Source organism: Manduca sexta, chromosome 11 (genome assembly GCF_014839805.1).
Source record: "Manduca sexta isolate Smith_Timp_Sample1 chromosome 11, JHU_Msex_v1.0, whole genome shotgun sequence".
In the NCBI taxonomy this organism is placed as follows: Eukaryota; Metazoa; Arthropoda; class Insecta; order Lepidoptera; family Sphingidae; genus Manduca; species Manduca sexta.
The window spans coordinates 3,717,799-3,738,063 of record NC_051125.1 but is presented as its reverse complement, the minus strand read 5'-3'; the positions used below and the strand labels follow the sequence as shown (position 1 = coordinate 3,738,063).

The window sequence follows — 20,265 nt, the reverse complement described above, 5'->3', positions numbered from 1 at the left end:
ACTGTAGTCTTCAAAAGTAAAGCAGTGACTAAGTCATCGATACATTTTCAATTACTCATACTAAATTTCTTGTACGTTTGTACACTCGTGGTACTTTTAAACCTTTGTTTGGACAAAATTATACCTATGATAATGTAACGCACTCTATTAATAATTATGATAATTTAAAATAACATAGCATCAGTCTAAAAATAATTTTGTAATTTTTTACTAGTCAACCGGGCACCACGGCCTGACAAAAAAACGATAAGTAAGACTTGCTTCACTACCTAGTGGTTTGATCCTGTCCCACTAAAAGTAGTAAAAACTTATAAGCAACTGAATCATCTAATGTTCTTGTCCAGATTTGTGACGTTTATCAGATGGCGCCACTGATTGTTTTTAAATTAACCGTCTACGATCCGTTTGATTGTCTATCCGTTATTGAGACCTTCCACCTTCGTATCTCTCACGCTGTATTGGTTATTTTGGTCGAGTGTTAAATTTTCCCTGTATTTTAAGTTAATAAATATTTAAAAAAGCTAAAATTTTCTCTACATTCTGTTAAAAATACCTACCTTTTAGTTAAAAAGATACGAGTCCTTAATTAAATGGATGGATGAAGAAGCCTCAGAATTCCAAAGAAACCCTACTCAACAGTAGATATTAGTACGCCATTCATACTTATTGCCCACTATCTCAAAAGTTAGACAACTTAGAACATTCCCTCTCCTTAGACACAAACCCAGAAATTCAAGTCATATTGCATTGGATTAAATACTCTACATCTGAAGTTAGCTAGTTAGACCTACTGTTGCAGTCAGGGGCTCTAGCCAAGATGTCTTCCTACCATCGTTACTCTAATTGGAATGACATGTGCTATCGATAAGTCTATCGCTATACATACATTCTCATACATAACGTTAGCGTTAACGATTGTAGAAACGCATCTTGACTACTGCAACTGTAAATTAGTTATAAACCACACAAAATCAAAAAGACAACAAAAAATCTGAACATAAAAATAGGTCAAAAAGTCTAACACAAATAGCCTTCATATAGTTTATTGAACTAAATTGATATAGCTGTGGTTGTTAATAAATTTATTGCTCAGAATTAATTAATACTGCTTGCGTTAGATGAAACGTTACGTTGAAAATTCTAGAACATTCCGGGAAAAGTGTGCGAGATATGTCGCTACTAGGGAATACCGCAAATGCCTTTGCAAAGACTGATATAAGAAATGTACGGCTTCATTCAGAATGCGTCATTAATGCAGATTAATGGAATATTTGAAATGAATAGGCCTGTAATTTAAAGAGGAACACATAAACTCTTGAATAAGCATGACTTAATATAAATAACTATAACCAATGTTAAACGCTTTTTACAGTATTAAACATTATATTAGCAAAAATAATTACATAATACCATTTTAGACATTTTTTTGACTACGTGCAACCAGGGAGAATAATAAAATAATCGCCGTGTGACATATCTTCTCTTCTGCCAGCCTGACCGCGCAGCCGAATAATTCCGGAAACGCCCGATGTCATCGACTAGGATAGCGGCGCGTTAATAAATCCATCGATGAAATAAAAGAGCATCGTTTATACAACAAATTTGATTTCAATCGTTGAAAATATGTCCCACGGAAAACTTAATTTAATGATCGCAAGATCATTATTACAATAATGATTTTTAAGTTGAGTCCTTTCTGTTCAACTTACTGTATATTTGTTACTAAATAATTTAATATCAACAATAACTTATATGATAGAAGGATGTGCATCCTTTATCGTCGTAAAGGAACTATAAAATATTTCGCCAGGACCTTCGTAAAGGTCAATTAACATTGCGTTAAGGTCGTTGAGGCGATAATATTATCCTCTAATTACAAATTCATACAACACACCACATCCTTCGAATATAACTAAATGTTGAATTGTAATGTACTGTTATTCGTGGAGTGACAGAAAAATTGTATATGCGGACTTGACTATGAAATAGTTTTTATTTTTTTTGTTTTAGCACAGCAAAGTGACTGCACTGTGACGAAGAATTCACACAACCCAATTCCTGCCGCCTTTCAATATGTAGAATTTATGTATAATCTAAATATCATTAGGATGATTTGCATACCGCATTTATGCATATTCCTACCTATATGTTGTGTCGGGCTCTCTTTAGGACAATTTTACCTTTCGCCGCTGCTGCACCTAATGGTAAGCGCGATGCCGTCCAGACAAAGTATCGAATGGCAATATATGGCTATCTCATGCCATTCGATACATACGTACCGACATACTAACATGCTTTTTTACACTATGGCGGAAGGACCCAAGATTATAAGAAGGAGGGAACACGCGTCCAGGCAAACTCCAAAGCTTGTGTACACGTTTCAATCAGGTCGGACAGTCCAAATCTTTGGATTTTGATATGGAAGTGTGTCCCCTATATTATACTTAAGCTTAGACCAAACAAATATTATTAGGTACCATTAGAAAATCAAAAAACAATCGGAAAGAAAAAGCAATAGCAGCACAAAATAAACTGTATAATATTCGTTAAATGAATGGGATAAAGTCTACAAAACAAAACAGACCCAACCCTTCAACTTTGACCAGTGTAACGTACTAGATTAACTTTGATAATAACATCATACTGATATATATTCCTACAGTATACGTCAATTGGCCATTTTTTTTATGAAAACAAAAGAAAAGCGAAGTGTTACGTGCCATGATTCGACAATTTTTAAACAGCAATTAATAAGCATCTTCATATTTAACGACTCTTTGATTTAAAAATCAAAACAATCATTTACTTACTTCATTATCTCCTTTGTTACCTCTGACACCTACGCGTAACGTAACAAAAGATCTTTTTACTGACTCACATGTCTTAAATAGATGTTTAATTAGACAGGTACATGTGAACGGTGATGTATACCAAGTTCTTTGCGTGGGACAGGTTATTGTTGCACGCCTACACTCCGCCTTCCCATCACGAGAATTAGTTATCTTTGCTTATCTGAGACAGTTAATGCGTAGTTAATTTTTTATATTCTGAAATAAATATCGATGTCTAACATTCGCGTAAACATTAGAAATTATTAAAATATATGTATATGACGAAAAACAATAACAAGTTTTACATAAGTTTACGTAAAATATTAGTAAACGTATAACATTATTTCCTACGACTTAAATTGCAACACACTTCTGATTTGTATTTGTTTATTTTTTGTATAATCTTAATTGGAAATAAATTAATATTAAACAGCATAAACATCGTGCCTTGTCAAGTCTTTCCCAACATTTCTTTATAGATATTATAATAGTTTGGATCCTGATAATCATTCTAAGCTACTATATAGTATCAGCCCTGTATTATATAATGTCCCACTGTTGGGCACGGGCCTCCTCTACTACTGAGAAGGATTAGGCCCTAGTCCATCACACTGGCTTAGTGCGGATTGGTAGATTTCACACACCCTCGAAATTCCTATAGAGAACTCCTTAGGCATGCAGGTTTCCTCACGATATTTTCCTTCACCGTTAAGGCAAGCAATAATTCACAAAGAAAACACACATAATTTTAGAAAAGTGAGAAGGTGTGTCGCCTTGGGATTTGAACCTGCGGGCATTCGTTTCAGCAGTCCGTTCCACAACCAACTAGGCTATTGCCGCTTTTAACGTACTAGACACTGTAATAACATATTAAGATACAGTAATAAATATTGTGTTAAAATCAAAATATATTACATAACACCTAAGCGCACGAAGTTTCTGCATGTGCTATAACGTGTTTTTTCAAATCACCTTCGCAAAATAGATCCCGGACACAAGCAATAAAGAAAATTATACACAATTTGTAAAGGATCCTCAAGAACACTGTAAGTCAATTGAGATGAGAAGGAAACAAAATCCAGATCCCTCCTACGGTAATTGCATAAGTATCGTGTTACGACTTGAAACATCAAGAATGTTACAATGTTTCGCCTTTATATATTAATCTTATCTAGGTATATTACTTATTACATTTGACATCAGTTTTGTGAAGATCGTCTTGCCTTCCAGCATAGGCCTCCCCTAAAGCTTATCATATTGCACAATTGTGTGCATTTCTTATCTACGTAATACATACTTTTTTGATGACCCATCTGCGGCGCCGCTGTTCTTACTACAAACTAAATCCTAAAATTGATATCCATTTTCTTAGGACAAATAAAGAGCCACAGACAGAACCTAGTCCACTAAACTTTGCCGACCGTCTGATGTAACATTTCGAAACGAATATCTTAGCAAAAACAGGTATTATAATTATGTAGGCTATTAAAATATGTTAATGTGTACAATCTGCATTGCTGATGTGGAGTAATTACTTTATAACCTATGTATCCGAACCGGCATGATAGACATGTTAAGAAAACCGACTTCAAAAAGGAGGTGTTCAATATTTTTTTAACCACTGACGATTGAATTCGTTTGACGGAATTAGTAATCACGACCAAACGGTATCTTGTACAATAAAGAAGTCCAAAAAAACTCGAAAAAAATATCTTCCTTCCAACTTCAAATACATGCCGCTAGAAACAATGCAACAATAATGGTGTTTTGCGACAATAAATAAAGACTGCACCTTCGAAAAATTGTACCTTCCACCACTCGACAACTCAGCTTTACGATTATTTTATTAGCTTCTTTTATTTATATTGTATATTTTGTAAGCGTTTTAGTTTTATTGACGAATATATTAACGAATGACGTCATTCGACCTCATTTACCCCAAACGATATAACCTGTTATTAATTGATGTTTTGGATAGTTAATAAATTAGTATAGCTATTATATCATTAATCCCTTCATATTGTTATCATTTGCCTCTCTGACAACAATATGTTATTGTGTTTTCATTAATTACATGATTTAATCTCATTAATTTTATCCGATATTTTTTTAACCGGACCGAATTCAAAATTTAAAAAAACTAACTATTGTATACCTAGTAATATTCAAATTTTTTTGTTTGCTTTGTACTATAAATCGTTTTTTTAAGGACGTTGAAAAATCATCTCTCTATCAAATAGAGTAAATTTAGATGAAAAATTTATTCAAAATGTTTATAAGAACCTTTATTTTACACACAATTAATATTATAGAGTATTACAATTAACCGAATAATAACTAACTTAAAAAATGTTATTTACAATGTTCTCAGTTATCACACGCTATCATTGTATAACAAACCAGGAAAATATACATCTCATTAAAAATACATTTGAGAAGTGATAACAAATCCATTGAAATATTATAACTTTGTTTATAACGTTGAACCAGGGAACTATAAAAATTAAAGAAACACCTTTAGAATATAATAATATTTTAAAACTAAGACACGTTTACTCACATAAAAAACGAAATAGTATGTTTATATGTTTACAATTATATCACGTTTATATAAAATTAATATACCAGATCTGTTATAATGAGGCAGACGTATCTTATAATTTGTTTAGAAAAAAGAAGCTTTATATTATTAGGACAAACAATTACAAGTACTATACATCTATCTATTTATATTCAGGATTATATAAAGATCGACACAGACAATCAATAATCCTCATTATGCGAACAATAATAGGGACAAAATCCAGCATTCTGATGCAATTCTCACACAATAACCCCATTCACGTTTACCATAAACAATTACAAACAATAATCTAGGGCACATGTGCCTCAAAAATTCAAGGATAAAAATAATACTATATTAGTGCGATGTCTTTACCAATAATATTAAGAATACAACTATATTGAAGTTTATATTATCTTCAAACAGCAGGAAATGGTTCATTATCATGTAACATTACTGTTTGTTCGTTGTTTTGTAGAGTAATCCGTTCATTTCTTTTATTATTAGATGCTTTTTCTTGATAACTATAAGTACTTGTACTAGCTTTGTACTCTTATATTTTTTATATAACTTAAATATCTTAGCCTGACAAGAGTCGATTTATTTAAACACTCCGAACTTTTGCGTAAACGCTTTAGGCGCTCGCAACCCTTGAAAATGAAGTGACTATACTGAGGGCAACTCACTAACGGGTTACGAACCTCGGCTCAGGACAGTCACTGGGAGAAGATGAGACTTCAACGATTAGAGATAAAACTTGCTTGCTTATTCTCGGTCCATTCTATACAACTATAAATACAATAAAATACTCTTAAACTAAAACATGAAGTATAAAAGATGTATAAAAAAAGTGAAGACCTCCCAAAATCTGGATAGACCAGACAAAACTCATCTTAGACTCTTAATCATTTATGGAATCATAAGTAATGTAATTGAAGCCAAACATGCAATGAACGTTCTGAGTGACAAATTACCTGTTGCCATACCATATGTAGTCTTAACTAAGCATGAATTACTAATAATTGACGTTCAGACAGCAGGAGACATCAGTCATGTACAAGAAGCAGTAAGGCTTCTATGACTAATAATACGGTTCTGAAATATTATCTAAGAAATAAACTGCTAGAGAATAGTGTTGTGACTTAATTTAATTGTAGGTTATGTTTGTATTTAGACAATATTTCAAACTGTTAGTTGTTATAACGAATGGTAAGTGATGCCGTCGTAAACAAAGAAAGAAGTCTTAAACATAACGCCAAATCCTTTCTAATTTTTGGATTTTTATGCATATAAATCTCTGCGCATTGCTTTTAACAGGTCCGTCTAGAAACTAAGGAGACCTATGTTCAGCAGTGGACTTGCAAAGGTTGAAAATGATAATCATGATAAATTGCTAACCATTAAGGCATCCACTTACATTCGAAATCTTCATTAGCCTAACTACTGACAGAAGAATAAAATTTCACCATAGAAATAAAACCGTAGAGATAAAACCACCTCCCACAGTTATCAAATTAGCAATCTAGATCCGCAGTGGGCAGGTCTTGGAACCGACATGATAGTTTCGTATTCGGGGCTAGAGCTGCGAACAATGCATACAAGTGAGATGCGAGAAAGTAACCCGGTTACCGTCACTGGGTGACTACGCACGCAGAGAAAGCCTCCAATATCGATATGATCAATTTTCGAACGGAGTAATCTGTCGTCGGTCGGTAAGTGTCAAGAAAGTACATCTTGTCGTTTTATTAATTTGATTAAATATTAGAGTACATTTCAAGGTTAAATAAGAGCTTTATTTGTCATTTAAAATTGCATATATAATTCACTTACTGAGAAACAATGTTTAAAACTAAGATTCATATTTTAGCGTGTATTAATTTTCTTCATGTACATTTTGTAACCAGTATTATTCTTTTTATGAGAATTTAGAAAATATATACGTGATTAATCATTCAAAATTACAATAATATTAAATGACACAAAATAAAAAATATTACTTACATAAACTAAACATGGTTTATAATAGAACCAAATTAAATAAATTTAATATAATTTCGACGTCATTTGACGTGTAATTGAGGATAACTGCTGTCGTTTTAAAACAGGTTTTCGTACCACGTGCACGAATATCAATTATTTTACTTATATACAAGTTGCTATTTCAATGCTTGAACGGAATACTAAAAGATTATCGGAATAAAGTCAATAAAAATAAGAAGAGCTGTGACCCTCATAGTTATAATCCAATGGCCTTGCTAGCGATGAAAGTTCGGAATCCATATTACATAACATAAAATATTCTTGATTAAATTTAGATATCGTCGACTTCAAATGGATGATGTTACTAGAACTCATCTTTCGTGGAACTTAACGCAATTTTAGCTGAGTTTTTGTAAATTGCACATGCTTCTAACAATCCCGGATTTAATACAGAATCCCGGATATTTTCGAGAAATTGGAAATGTGAAGTAAGCTGTGTATTATTCTGAGAAACGCAAAAACTATTTTCCTATGAACTGGGGGATACTTACAAGATAAAATCGTAAACCATATCGTTTATATTCTTAAAACATTTTCCGTATCATTTAGAGTAGGAAAAAAAATAACTTATTCACAAGTTAAAATTAGAGTCAACATAACTGACTTCTTTACTCCACAGTTAAAAAGTAGGTTAATGTTCTAAAAAAGTATTACAAACATTTAAGAGCATTTTAAATTGCGGATTCACTTAGATTTCTCTTTAAAGAAAGTCGAAATAAACATACATATTAACACTTCTAAGGTATGATATGCATTCCGTTTATAGAAGAATAAATAATTAAATCTTGTTAACAATGGTTAGACGAATTCAAACATAATTCCATAATATATTCTGAATTCCCAGAAAGGTGAAAGCAATTAAGCCAGCCATATTTTTTATTATTCAATATGAAGTTATTAGGAGCACATAAAAATATCTGTAATTAACATTTAATCCTCGAAAATGTAATAAAAATTACAGTACAAAAAGTTCACAATTTTACAACAAACACATTAACGTAAATAACTGGATTTGACGACGTGCCAACATATTAAGAGTGCGTACATCGTTCTTTTGACCTTGGGATAATCGCAGTCCCCACTCCCTGTGATTTTAGACCACAAGGAGCATCTGTAAAAACCATGTACCAAATTCTAAACTAGAATAAATAAATTCAGCTTTGTGTAATCGATAAATTGGGTCAAAGTCGAATGAGACCGGTTCACTTATATTTCAGACGATCGCGGATTATACGAAATGATAATGAACCTGATTTTAATTAATTCATTCAGATCACTGTGTTACGAATTTAATATAATTCAGGCGAGTTTTTGGACTATTTTTTACATTGTACGGAGTGTTTTATGTTGTAATAAAATAATTATATAGCACTTCTTTGTTTGGATATTCGATAGCACGTTGACAAGAAAATTTGTATTGAATAAATTGTTCACAAAATCTATTACGACAAATGTAGAGAACGCGCTGTGCGAACAAACCCTAATATACCTTAATGCGCGATATCAGATACAACTCTAATCAGCTTGTAAACAATACGAAAGGTGAAATCCGTGTTGATAATGCAGCTTTGCAAAATACAACATTATGTAGAACACACCTAATCCGGACTTTATTAGATTTGCGTGTGACGCAACAGATGATACATATTAATATATAATTATAATTAACATATGAATTAATGTCGAATTTTAGTAACATTCCTCGAAACTTGCCGAATGTGACGCATTAGCAAGTCAATGAAACTCATACGTTCAATAAAAGACAAATAAAATGAAAAATTTATTATTTGCAAATAGAATTGCGTTAGAATTTAAGAATACTTTAAGGCGCCCTATTTGGAAACTTGGCTAATCGCTTGTTTCTGAGTAACAGACAAAAAATGTGTATAAACTAGTTTATAAATTGAGTATAATACACTCAGAATTATACGCATTACAACATATCAAATAATTGTATCGGTTGTATCCATAATCCTTATTGGATTCTAATTTGAAGCACGAGTGTTCGTACGAGTCAGAAATCGGTTTAAAATGTATGACCATAAAATATACTTTAAATTTATGCCTTAAATAGATCAAATGTAATGAATTAGAAAAAATATTATAGGTACGGAAATTATGTAATACATAATAATATCAACATAGTTGTTTGAACAATAGAGTCGGAACTTGAGAAATAATTTAGTGACTGCTTATCTGATAATGTTCACTCAATTAACACATAGTAGCATATGCTATGATATTCATACATATATTAACATATACCTAGAATTAACATACAGCAAAAAACCATGTAGTTGCCATCCAGTTTTTGCTTCAGATTGAATTGGTTATATTACTAATGACGTGTAAGTTTGAAGTAATAAGTTTACCTTTTGCGTTGGTGGAGGAGGTTCGGGCACGTCCGAGTCCCACTCCGAGCTGAGATCATCACTCGAGGCTTCAGTGTAGTCCTCCGTCCAGGGCACGTCCAGCAACGATATCTTCATCTGATCGTAACCAGGTGATAGCGACTGCGGTCCATAACCAGGTGGCAATGGACTCGACGCCCTACAATCCTCACAAACACACGGCTTAGGTCCAAACTCCTTAGTCGGAGAATCATCTTTCAAGTCCGTTCTAGAATTTCGCCGCACTTCTCTCCTTCGCGCACTCCTGGGAGACAGTCTGTTGTTACACTGCGGGGGGATGTAATATCTAGTGGGTTCTGATAACCGCCTGCCACTATCCGGCGTCTCTATCTTGACTGGTGCCAAGAGAGACATCTTCTTGGTCAACTGCTGACGTTCGTCCGTCGGCCTGTCTTCCTCCATGGTGTATCGTATCACTGGGATGGTGAAAGCAAACTGTTCTGTGCACTCCGGCATTTTAGATCACTTCACTCGACACTGAGTCCCGTTTCCGAGATGGGTAGCGACATCATGCGGCCACGCCGGTGGTAATGCGAGCACGCGAGACGGGCGCCGTGCGAGCGATCTGCGACCGCACTGCGTTGCTCGCTGCTCAGTAGAGCCGGTGCGCCCGCGCCGATGCCGAGGACCACACAATTCCTCCTACATAATATGCGAGTGATAGCGCTAACTGTTTTTATTTAGAAAACAGTGAAGCCTCGTGCGTGACTTGTGTTAATATTACTATCACTGGCGATTTTGTAATATTTTGATGACGTCAATCTTGTGCAGCCGGTTATCGATGAACCTCTTGCTTAATAATAGTCATGCGTGACTTTATGCTATCTGCATCATAGTGTGGTTGATAAGGCTCGGCCGTGGGAGCGTTTATTTGGTTATTTATTAGCAAGTCAGGTTCAACCGTACTTGATTTAGTTCATACATTCTAGACACTCCAAGTGACGCATGAACTATTTAATGATTCTAAAACGTTTGTAAATATCTAATTTGTCAACATGTCATACTTAACTGAAGATAAATATGTATGTTTGGTGTGAAGAAATCCACATCTCTGTAATAGGTTTTGCACATTGATAAACATACATTAACATCCTATTTATAGTTCCGTGATTATTTGCAGCCGTGATTTCTACGATTGTTTCGAAAGCGTCTATATTATGATCTCAATTATAACACTAATTAACTATTTCATAAAAAAACTTACCAATGATTGATAGAAAACATATGTACTATCAGCTGCAAAAGTCGCTGAATAAAACGAAAATGTCATTTCGCTTTTATACTTATGTGTGTATCAACAATCAATTTTTCTTTACTAGAAGGTTTCGTTATTTTATATAAGGAAAAATATTATTTAGATTAAAATAAGCGTTTTAAAGTATTGAATTTGTTCAGCTACTTTTGTGACTGACTGTACATCATAGCTTAGGCGGTACCTTGAAAAGTGTAAAAATATTGCAGAGATATGCATATATCTTCATAATACATCATAGTTTAGAAGGAAAGTTTAGAAATTCATTGCCCAATCCCATCGAATACTTATATTATGGCAAATATATCTAAGACATAAAATAATAGTTTAATTAATTTTCTTTTTTTTTAGTTATACATGAGATATATATTTTTTTAATATCAAACGAATCAAGGTCATCAATTAACCAGTGACTTAATTTAAAGGTTGAAAATAACGTTATTGGAAACCAATGTTAACTATACGTTATAATTAATGAATTAAATGAAAGTAACTAGATCAATCAATGTAATGGCTTTGACATTAAGCACCCTCATTAATATCCGTAGCCTACATCGATAATTTTCCCCAAAACTTGTCAGGGGCAATATAAAGAGCAATTATCAGATCTCCTGTGAGTTAATATGGAACTTTTTATGAGAATTATTTCATGTTTAATTGTGTACGATACGGCAAATATACAATGCATCTAGTGATATAATAGTGCAAGCATATTTTCTATTAGAGACTAAATTTCGGTCGCGGTTACGCCGGCGTTAAGTTTCTCCGGGATAAAAGGCACTCAGGAGAAATGTAGATTCCTATCATAATAATACTAATAATATCAGCCCTGGATTATATACTGTCCCACTTCTGTACACGGGCCTCCTCTACTACTGAGAGGGATTAGGCCTTAGTCTACCACGCTGGCCTAATGCAGATTGGTAGACTTCACACACCCTCAAAATACCTATACAATTCATATATAGACCTTCTCAGGTATTCAGGTTTCCTTACGATTTGAACCTGCAGACATTCGTCCCTGCAGCCCAATTCGCACCCAACTAGATTATCGCCGCTACTAAATTTCTATTAGTAAAAAAAAAACAAAATCGGTTTTTTTTCCTTAGATTAGTCCATTCATACGAACAAACTATTCAGCTTTATATATTAGGATATATACTCCAGTGATTGCAATATGAATCAAATTGTCGCAAAGGTGACGTTTGCCTATACTACGTATAAAAAACAGTTAGTTACTAGCTGTTTTTATCGTGCTGGATTAAATAAGTCATCTCTTTCACACGACATGTCAATGTCAAAAATATGATACATGTGTGTACAGACTTTTTTGGTTTGTTTTGTTAAGCCTCATTTAGAAGGATCAATTTATTACAAGTCACCCTGTCTGGACATTCGCAATAGCGACGCAATTGTCGTTTTAATTTACGTATATGAGTTTTCGCAGCAAACTACGTTTATTTCTAGCAATAATTGCGTATGCTTGCTACTATAAATAATTGCACTGTCTAAATGAGACGCTGGGAATGGTCAAATCTATCTTCTTAGAAATATCATTGCGTAAGGATGAATTATTACTATGATGACTTAATAAATATTTTAAATCATAAAAATAAGTATGTCATCTTCTAACATGTAAATTAAATAGAAAATTCGATACTAAAACCATTTGATTATAATATACTTGTCCTAAAACTTCCTTTGCCAAATAATAATTAAATTTGCGGAAGAAGAATAACAATTCTTAGGATTAAGTTTAGAACTTGGCTGTCAATTTCATTTAACATAAATTTTACCTTATATCGTTAATTTAAAATATTTATGAATATTATATCTAGAAAGTAAATATGTCATTGCATATTATCTTTGTTGTTTATACAATACTGCCTTGGTTTATAGTTCAAGAATTCTTGAATTATCTGCAAATATAATAATTAATCGTATAGTTTTCTCAGTGTACTTATATTGTCACAATAATTTCCCACGATGTTCAGAAATAAAAAAAAATTAATAACCAAACTATACTTCAATATTTAAAGCCCATTACTACTAATGTCTTAATAGCAGTATTATGCTGTCAAATCAAAACGCCGCAAAAGCTAATCTCATATATTGATGATCAAAGAATAATGATTGTCATCATCATTAGCTACGTCTTTTGTCAATGTCGTTGACCCCACAATCAATCATTCTGTGAAGTCATCACTGATCACGCATTCCATCAGTGCAACTAATAAGAAGGAAGTATCTCCGCTTTGATTTGAACAATTTGAGGTACTTAAAATATCATGAACTGTGACATTTATTGTGACGTATTGTTCGCAGGATGAAATTGCTTTTTGAAAAGTGTTGATTTTATATAAAAACAAATCCATTCAGTAGTAGAAGCACACGTAATCAAACAGTATACAGCGAGGGTTTTGCTGGTAGTAGGATATGTTTATATCCGCCCGGACCACTGTACATAAGGTGTTAAAACCTACCATAGTGGTCCACGTGTTTCGCGTTCCGGGATCAGCCTGTGTATATCCGGTTCCAACAGGCCGGTAAATTGTATCAATTGTCAAAGGGTACTCATCTCTCGTCTGTCGTCATTCTATTGGATCCCACACTATTTACCATCAGATGCAGTGTGGTTTTTTTGCCCTATAAAAAAAATTACATTGCGCTAATAAATGAAAACATTTACTCATCTTTATCTGTTAGCATTGTGCCAAAAATCATACATGAATAACGAATATTTTCACCCAAAATCGCAGTTTTACTTTCTGATGTTTTTATCATTGTTTTGATTCGTGTGAACATAGTGTATGCGTGAGTGTATTTCTGAGTGAAAGTGTGATGTTGCTGCCGTGACGAATTCTCCTAAAGTGGCATTAATAATAATAATAATAATATCAGCCCTGTATTATATACTTGCCCACTGCTGAGCAAAGGCCTCCTCTACTACTGAGAGGGATTAGGCCTTAGTCCACCACGCTGGCCAAGTGCGGATTGGTAGACTTCACACACCTTCGAAATTCCTATAGAGAACTTCTCGGATGTGCAGGTTTCCTCAAGATGTTTTCCTTCACCGTTAAAGCGAACGATAAATTCACAAAGAATACACACATGATTTTAGAAAAGTCAGAGGTGTGTGCCCTTGAGAATTGAACCTGCGGACATTCGTCTTGGCGGTCCGTTCCACACCCAACTAGGCTATCGAAAGTGGCATTAGGGCATGTAAATTTTTTTTTTTTTTTTATTGATATTTATTATGTTCGAAACATACACTTTATAATTCACATCTACGGTCCGAGTAACTGACTGGAATTATTTTCAAGACAAGTTTGTGGTTTCATTTAGAAACGCAATGTTAAAATGACTGTATAATTCAAGATAGTTATAGTATTATTATTAAGACCAAATCAAAAGAAACCAAGTATTATCAACAAAATATAAATCAGCTCAGATAAAAGAACAAATTCTTGAAAATAAATAAGCAATATTTAAGACATTCTGTGTACAAAAATATACATATCAAAAATCAATGCAAGTTGAACAAAAAAGAAACGTCGGTCAACAACCGATGACAGATTTTTCGACGGCTCTGTCGAATACACTGAAAGGTCCAGATGTTCAATGGAATGTGTTACAGATTCCACAAACTGGCATGAGCGTCATCAAGGGTAGCGAAGATAGCATCTGGTGACCCAGGATGCGCTTTTTAATTAAAGATTATTGGTCGTGTTGCTATTGTTAATGTACTGATAATTGTGTAGATTATAATAAAATGGTAGAACCCAGTGTGACTGTATAGTCATGCTCAAAAGCAGCTGAACAAATTCAAATTTTCTATTAAAACAAAATTTAAATTTCAAATCGCGTTTAAACGTTTGTGTTAATTAACAATCGTTTTTTCTTCATTAAAATAAATTTCAAAGGAATTACTTTGTTTTAGATAATGAAAAAAGAATATTTCGTCTAAAGGCAAGTGTGATACTTAGCGTCTTGAAGTTTTGGAAACAAAAAACAATTGTAGCAAAATATAGGCTGTTATGTTATGTGTTTCAAAATCGAATATCGCAAAAAAATTACATCTATTTAAAATAGTTGCAATTTACTTTAATCCTTTTTAAAGAGACAGTAGCCAAGTCGTTCCAGCTCTTGTCTCACGTCAGCTAGAATCTAAAATGTAATCCAAATTTTATTGCTTTACAATTGATAAGCAATAAAATTTGGATTACATTGATACGTGTAATAAGTTTTATTTTTTATTGCCATAGTAGGCAAACGAGCAAGCGATTCTCCTGAAGGTAAGCAGCATCCGTCGCCAATGAACTAAAACAATGCCAGAGGCACAGCCAAGCCGTTGCCTACCAGGATAAATATAAGATAAAATATGTGGGTTTGTGAGTGCACTGAAATTATACTGATCCAATTTTTTTTACAGATATTCTTTATTTTCGAAGGACCACGCCTATGTCCAGCATTGGACAAAGATATAATCTGATGATGATGATGATTCTTTGTTTTTTTTAAATATATGACAATACGAACAAGCTTAGCTACAGAAAAACACATTGCGGTGGTATCTACCCGATCTCACAAACGAGTGACCTGCTTAGTAATAGAAAGACAAATAAATACTAATCTGACTTTACTCGGGTGAAATCCTGAACAAAAACTAGTTACAAAAATTTCCACACATTATATACATTTCTGTAATACGTATCAATATATTGTGTAATTAACATGAGAATCGGAGGCAATTAAATAACCTTGGTCGCTGTACGTGTGATATAAGCCTTTAATTCCTTATAACTTGGAGTTTATCGTGGCTTTACAAAGAAACCGTACTATACAGTTTTAAAACAATATAAAACCGTACCTTTTGGGATGTTGGAAGTTTTAACACCATTTTTAATAAATGAATCATTTTTTTTTTGTCTTAAGGCGGAAAGGTACCAATCCGTGGAATCATATTCATAGAAATTCATAGAAACTAGTAGTGTCGCTTACAGCCTGCGGTCTGCGGCTAATCTCGGACTTATACAAAAGTATAAAGGTACACAATATTAACTATGTACTTATGTAAGATATAAACTTACTTCAATAAAACCTATCTTACTGGTGGTAGGTCTCTCATATGTGACAGTCTATTTCTGCCGCCAAGCAGCAGTGTGTGGTCACTGTTGTGTTCCGGTTTGAAGGACATTGTAGCCAGTGTAATTACTGAACATAATGAGACTTAACATCTCATGTCTCAGGATGGCGAGTGCAGTGGAATACCAAACAATACTTTGTAAGTCAAGGTGTTGGATGGTGTTTCTGCTGTTTATGAGAGGTCGTATAGCTTACGATCAGGCGAACGGCAAACATAAAAAAAACATAAAATTCAAACATTTTAGGTATGCTATGATTATATTATGTTTGCCTTAAACGAAGCGGAATTCCACTTTTTAGTGGCCATCAATAGGGCATCAAAGGGCACAATAGGGCATCTCATGAACTAAATTGCCCGAGTAATTTAGTCCAACTAACTAAATATGTTACAGCTGACCTATTAAGAGATATGTTGTCCCATCGCACATATTTTTATTTCATGGTTTAACGCATTGTTTTTCTTCATATCATTAAGCCCATAATCAAGTAAAAAAATATGAGGTCAATAAGGAAAACAGCAGAATCAAAAAGACATCGACCTTATCGGATTGTAGATTCTATTAATTATCGTATCGTTTTTATACCATTTCATTAAATGTACTACATTCATTAAATTATCATCCGACTGACGACCTCAGTGTATTACGTCTGTGGTACGATGCCCCTCTAAAGTCCCGGGTTCGGATTCCAGTTCGGGAAAGTGATATTGAATTTTTCTGCTCAGTATCAGCCCGGTATTTCAATATAGGACAGGACACACATCGCGCCAAGTGAATGTCAGGTTGCACCCCTGCCTACCCCTGATTCGATAAAGGAGTAAACTTTGTGTTTGTGGTGTGTGATATTGTTACCTAACCATATATCGTGTGTTATTATGTGTATATATCTACATAGATTTGGATCCCAAAATTACCAAGAACCCTATTCCATGAAATTCAGTCCATCTTCGAGTTTTCAAGCATAAACATACGTTTCATATCATTTGAACTGAATAGCTATGACGCATTTTTCACAATGTATGAAGAGTGCTAATGCACTCCGGGTCACTCGGTGCATTTAGTGCGATGCTACCCAAGCACTACCCTAATAGGTCGGTGCGATATGTTATTATCCTTGTGAACAATGAACCTGAACAATGTGGTTTATATCATAAAAGGTTAATTCTAACTGACGATTTACGTCAATTCTAAATGTAGGAAAAAACAACAAATAGAAAAGGGAAATGATTACCACAATAACAAACACAGTCTATGAAAACGTCAAACAAACGTCATAATCAATTTGTTGGTCTTTACTATTCTAGTATACAGAACAACTGAACTTTTACTAAATAAGTTATTGCATTTAATATAATATATACCCTAGCTAATGATTATTTCCATTCATATTTTTTAAAAATTAACGCAAACACCGCAGTACTGCTTTGGATGTTTGGCATACGGTCTGCGAATAGACAATGTCCTAGATTAGCATACTTATCAGCTATATTTTATCCAGTAATTTGTAGTAGAAAATAATTTTATTCTTTATATTATGTTTTATTAATTACCTACATGACGCCTAGGATTAACACAAAATATTAAGGGACTTAGGCTATTAACACTTGTGAAGCCGCAAGCAATATTTACTTATAAATAAATGAAAACATATAGATTTATTGACATCTGCGCCCACTCTTTCATTTATGTATTAGTTTGCACATAAATGTGGCATAATTATGTAAACAGGTTAATAAACTTCCTAAAGTATAAACAATGTAAGGTAATGTGTAATCAAATAAATTATTCGATACATTTGACCCAAGCGAGAAAACAATGGCTTACGAAATGAACGTTTGGAATTCCCGTACGTTTGTGTCGAAACACAACCTAATAAATGCGTATATTTGAATGTTTGGTATAGAAATCCTCGATGAAGTGAACAAAACAGGAATACTAGTTGGTACAACAGTAGGTCCAGCGACATAAAAGTTAATCATTGAAAAAGATTCCGCAGATATGGACACTTGAAAGGCAATCATCTCTAAGCGACAATATTAACTTTATGAGTAAGGTAATTTAAAGTTTTGATTTTTATAAGAAAACCCGCAACAATTAAACTATTTACTTTACTATAAGGTCTAAAAATATAAAAATTGACGTAGTAATATAAAACCTAGATTAATGACTTCTTAAGTTTACGCGAATGTTAGACATTTAAATTAAACTATTTTACGAATTTTATCGCGGTTTTAATATTTTACTTTTCTCCCGACGTTTCGAAGACTTTGCAGCCTTTATGGTCACGGGGGAAGTAAAATATTAAAACCGCGTTAAAATTCGTAACATAGTTTAATTAAAAACCTAGATTACATGATGCAGAAAAGTCTACAAATTCCAAATATATATGACTCATTTTCGGTATATTTGTCGCTTAGATATGATTGCCTTCCAAGCGTTGATATGATCCCCGTAGTCTGTTGTTTCGTTTATGAATGTAATAATGAAAAAGCGATTATAATGTTCCAGACACGACACATTACTTATATCGTATCATCGAATTAGGACAATGAGTTATTCTTGGACGTATTTAGCAATTGTATGTATATTAATCAATTTATCGTTCGCTTTAACAGTGAAAGAAAACATTGTAAGGAGAGCTACATACCTAAGTATTCTCTATACGAATATCAAAGATATGTGAAGTCTTCCATTCCGCACTAGGCCAGCATGGTGGACTACGGCCTAATCCCTCTCAGTAAAACCGGGCTCGGTGTATAAAACCGGGCTCATTTTATTATTATACATACATTACATTGAAATGCAATATGTCAGCTATACTAAAACTGTACTAGTCTACAATTTTATAAATATAACGCACTTATTTACGTAAATGTATGACTACTAAGCGAATTTTGTACGCGCGTAAAAATAAACATTAAGTTCTCCTGCAAAGCAATTCTTTTGTGTAAATAAAGACTGCATCCTCCATTTATCTGCATGGTATAATTGCATCTAATAGTCTATAATAGAATTAAAGGAAGCCGGCAATTACACGGATCATAAAATTGTAATTGTTGAAAATACCATAATTTTTATTTATACAATAAGATGTATTTCCTTTATAGTATTATTAGTAGGCCGAAAAATATAAATTAATACGAAAACTAGAAAGAAAATTATAATAAATAAAAACAAACAATAATGATTTTTCTAGAAGAATAGTAAACTAGTGGCCGACGTACAGGCAGAAACGTTGGGAGAAAATTAAAATATAAAAACCGAGATAAAATCCGAAAAATAGTTTAATTTTAAAGTACCGATAGGATTTATGGAACACAAGCCACGGTAATGTTACTAATATTATAAATGCGTTTGCGAAAAAGTTTGTATGTATGTTAGAAGTAAACGCAAAAACAACGGAAGTGATTTGGATGAAATTTGGCGCACTGGTAGACCATGTCTTAGATTAATAATAATAATAATATCAGCCCTGTATTATATACTTGCCCACTGCTGAGCACGGGCCTCCTCTAGTACTGAGAGGGATTAGGCCTTAGTCCACCACGCTGGCCTAGTGCGGATTGGTAGACTTCACATGCCTTCGAAATTCCTATAGAGAACTTCTCAGATGTGCAGGTTTCCTCACGATGTTTTCCTTCACCGTTAAAGCGAACGACAAATTAACAAAGAATACACACATGATTTTAGAAAAGTCAGAGGTGTGTGCCCTTGGGATTTGAACCTGCGGACACCCGTCTTGGCAGTCCGTTCCACACCCAACTAGGCTATCGTCTTAGATTAGCCCATAGGCTATTTTCTATCGCGGTAATTTGGTCTCAGAGAAATTATGTTTCTTTTTTAATGATAGTGCTGGCGTCGTACAACTGTTTAAGTTACTTTTTAGCGAGACAGATTTACAATGCGCACGAAGCTGCGAGCAGTTGCTCGTCTGATGTAAATTATTATTTACTAACATATCAATTATCAATTCTTAAAAAATGATTTAAGCATAAGTAAACGCATCCAATTATTAATTTACAAA

The 20,265-nt window shown here is 33.6% G+C and overlaps 1 protein-coding gene across 3 annotated transcripts in view; it reads right to left on the bottom strand.

The window, feature by feature from the left end:
- The window catches only part of LOC115454151 (inositol-trisphosphate 3-kinase A), a 161,738-nt gene that overhangs the window by 44,105 nt on the left and 97,368 nt on the right, over positions 1–20,265 (bottom strand). Inside the window, exon 1 of one of the 3 annotated variants that reach the window (XM_037437364.1) lies at positions 9,807–10,465. The exons of the other annotated variants lie outside the window; for them this stretch is intronic. Within the exon in view, the coding sequence (XP_037293261.1) occupies positions 9,807–10,301 (495 nt within the window). The 5' untranslated portion in view covers positions 10,302–10,465. Of the gene's footprint in view, positions 1–9,806; positions 10,466–20,265 lie in introns of those variants that run through there. 3 annotated transcript variants of the gene reach the window in all.